Here is a 1,466-nt window from a genome sequence, read left to right as displayed (position 1 = left end):
ACCTTTGACCCACATCAAAGTAGAAAGAAAGGCATGGGCTGTGGCTGGTTTCTGAATCCCAAAGAGAATCATTCAATCACAGGAGAACTGACTGCTCCTGGCCTTCATTTGCTGCCCAGGGAGCCTCTGAACCCAGGTACACCTTACCAGAATAGGTCAAGGGGCAGCTGGCACAGGCCATCCATGTCTTCCCACACCAGGATGTTCTAGAAGTTGTCCCACCTGCCCACCCATTGTTTCCCCCGTGCCTCCTGGTAATAAACTGGGTTTTGTCCCTGCAAGGAAATTCTTTCTTTCTGGAGCTCTTCTTTGTGTGCTCATGGCTCCTTTGTAGACAGGAGTGGCTTCCTGGTTTATGCTCCTGCATTTCAGCACAGCGATTTCTATCCTACAGTGATGGAGCAGGGGAAGGTCAGCATTGCTTCTGCCTCAGTGCAGTTTATGGAGAGACTGGGTACATGGGAAGGGATGGTCACTGAATTCCCGTCACTGTACAGTTAGTGTTAATCTTTCTGTCATGGCAGATACAACAAAAGCCTACATGTTTTCAGGATGAGCCACCCTTGTTAAGACTGCACCTAGGTCAGACTCCCAATGTGTTGCCTTCATTGTCGCACTGTAATGTTAATGTCACTGTACAGAATGGTGTGCAGAGACAACAATCAGAAACTTTCTATTCTAGCCCAAGTAAGGAGCTGGGATGGGTGTGCTTGACCAGCTTGACCATGACATCATGGCTGGTGCTCCTGGAGTCTGAGAGAGCATAGAGCCAGTAGCTATATTCCAGCAACTGGAGGAAGGGTACAAGCACTGGTAGCCAGAGTTTCACTGATGTCTGATAAGTAGTCAGGCACACATGCCCATGAAGCTCAGCCTGGCTCTTTCCTGAACCTCTCTGTCCTTGTCAGGATGCTCACTGCTCCACTTGGTTCAACATCCACAGAGATGGGCCTTTTCTCCTTCATCACTCTGCCTGTGTGATAGGGCAGTGACACTCCACAGTCTGCTTTTCTCTCTGACAAGAGCATGGTCCAGAATAGATCCTGCAGTGTGTGGCCATGGGTGGTGACTGAGGGTGATGTCACACAGACCTGCCCAGTAACAGAGCAAACCCTGCAACACCTGTGGAGGCTTCTGATCCTTTGAACCTGATCAGGTGTGGACCACTTGATATGAGTACTGGGAACCAAACCCTGCTTCATTTCCTGTGTTGGTGTAGTTCACTCTTCTTCCAGACAGGTCCCTCTGAATTCCTCTCATATGCCATGGGAGACACAGGTTCTCTGCTGGTTCCTGGGTAGGGATCCTCACAGGAAAGCTTCTAGCAGTTACATTAACCAGGTCCAGACCTGTTCTAGGTACTCTTTTTTATTTATGTATTTATTTATTTACACTCCATATTCCATTCCCCACCCCATCCACCCCCTGACTGCTTAATATCCCACATCTCCTTTGCACCCCCTGTC

At 49.0% G+C, this 1,466-nt stretch overlaps 1 protein-coding gene across 1 annotated transcript in view; it reads left to right on the top strand.

Moving 5' to 3' along the window:
* LOC116075392 overlaps positions 1–521 on the top strand; it is a 7,053-nt gene extending 6,532 nt beyond the window's left edge. Inside the window, 1 exon segment of the mRNA XM_031348512.1 lies at positions 4–521. Coding sequence (XP_031204372.1) covers positions 4–210 — 207 coding nt within the window. The 3' untranslated portion in view covers positions 211–521.
* The last annotated feature ends 945 nt before the right edge of the window (positions 522–1,466 follow it).

Source organism: Mastomys coucha, unplaced genomic scaffold (genome assembly GCF_008632895.1).
Source record: "Mastomys coucha isolate ucsf_1 unplaced genomic scaffold, UCSF_Mcou_1 pScaffold3, whole genome shotgun sequence".
NCBI classification, from domain to species: domain Eukaryota; kingdom Metazoa; phylum Chordata; class Mammalia; order Rodentia; family Muridae; genus Mastomys; species Mastomys coucha.
This window is presented reverse-complemented; position numbering and strand designations above follow the sequence as displayed.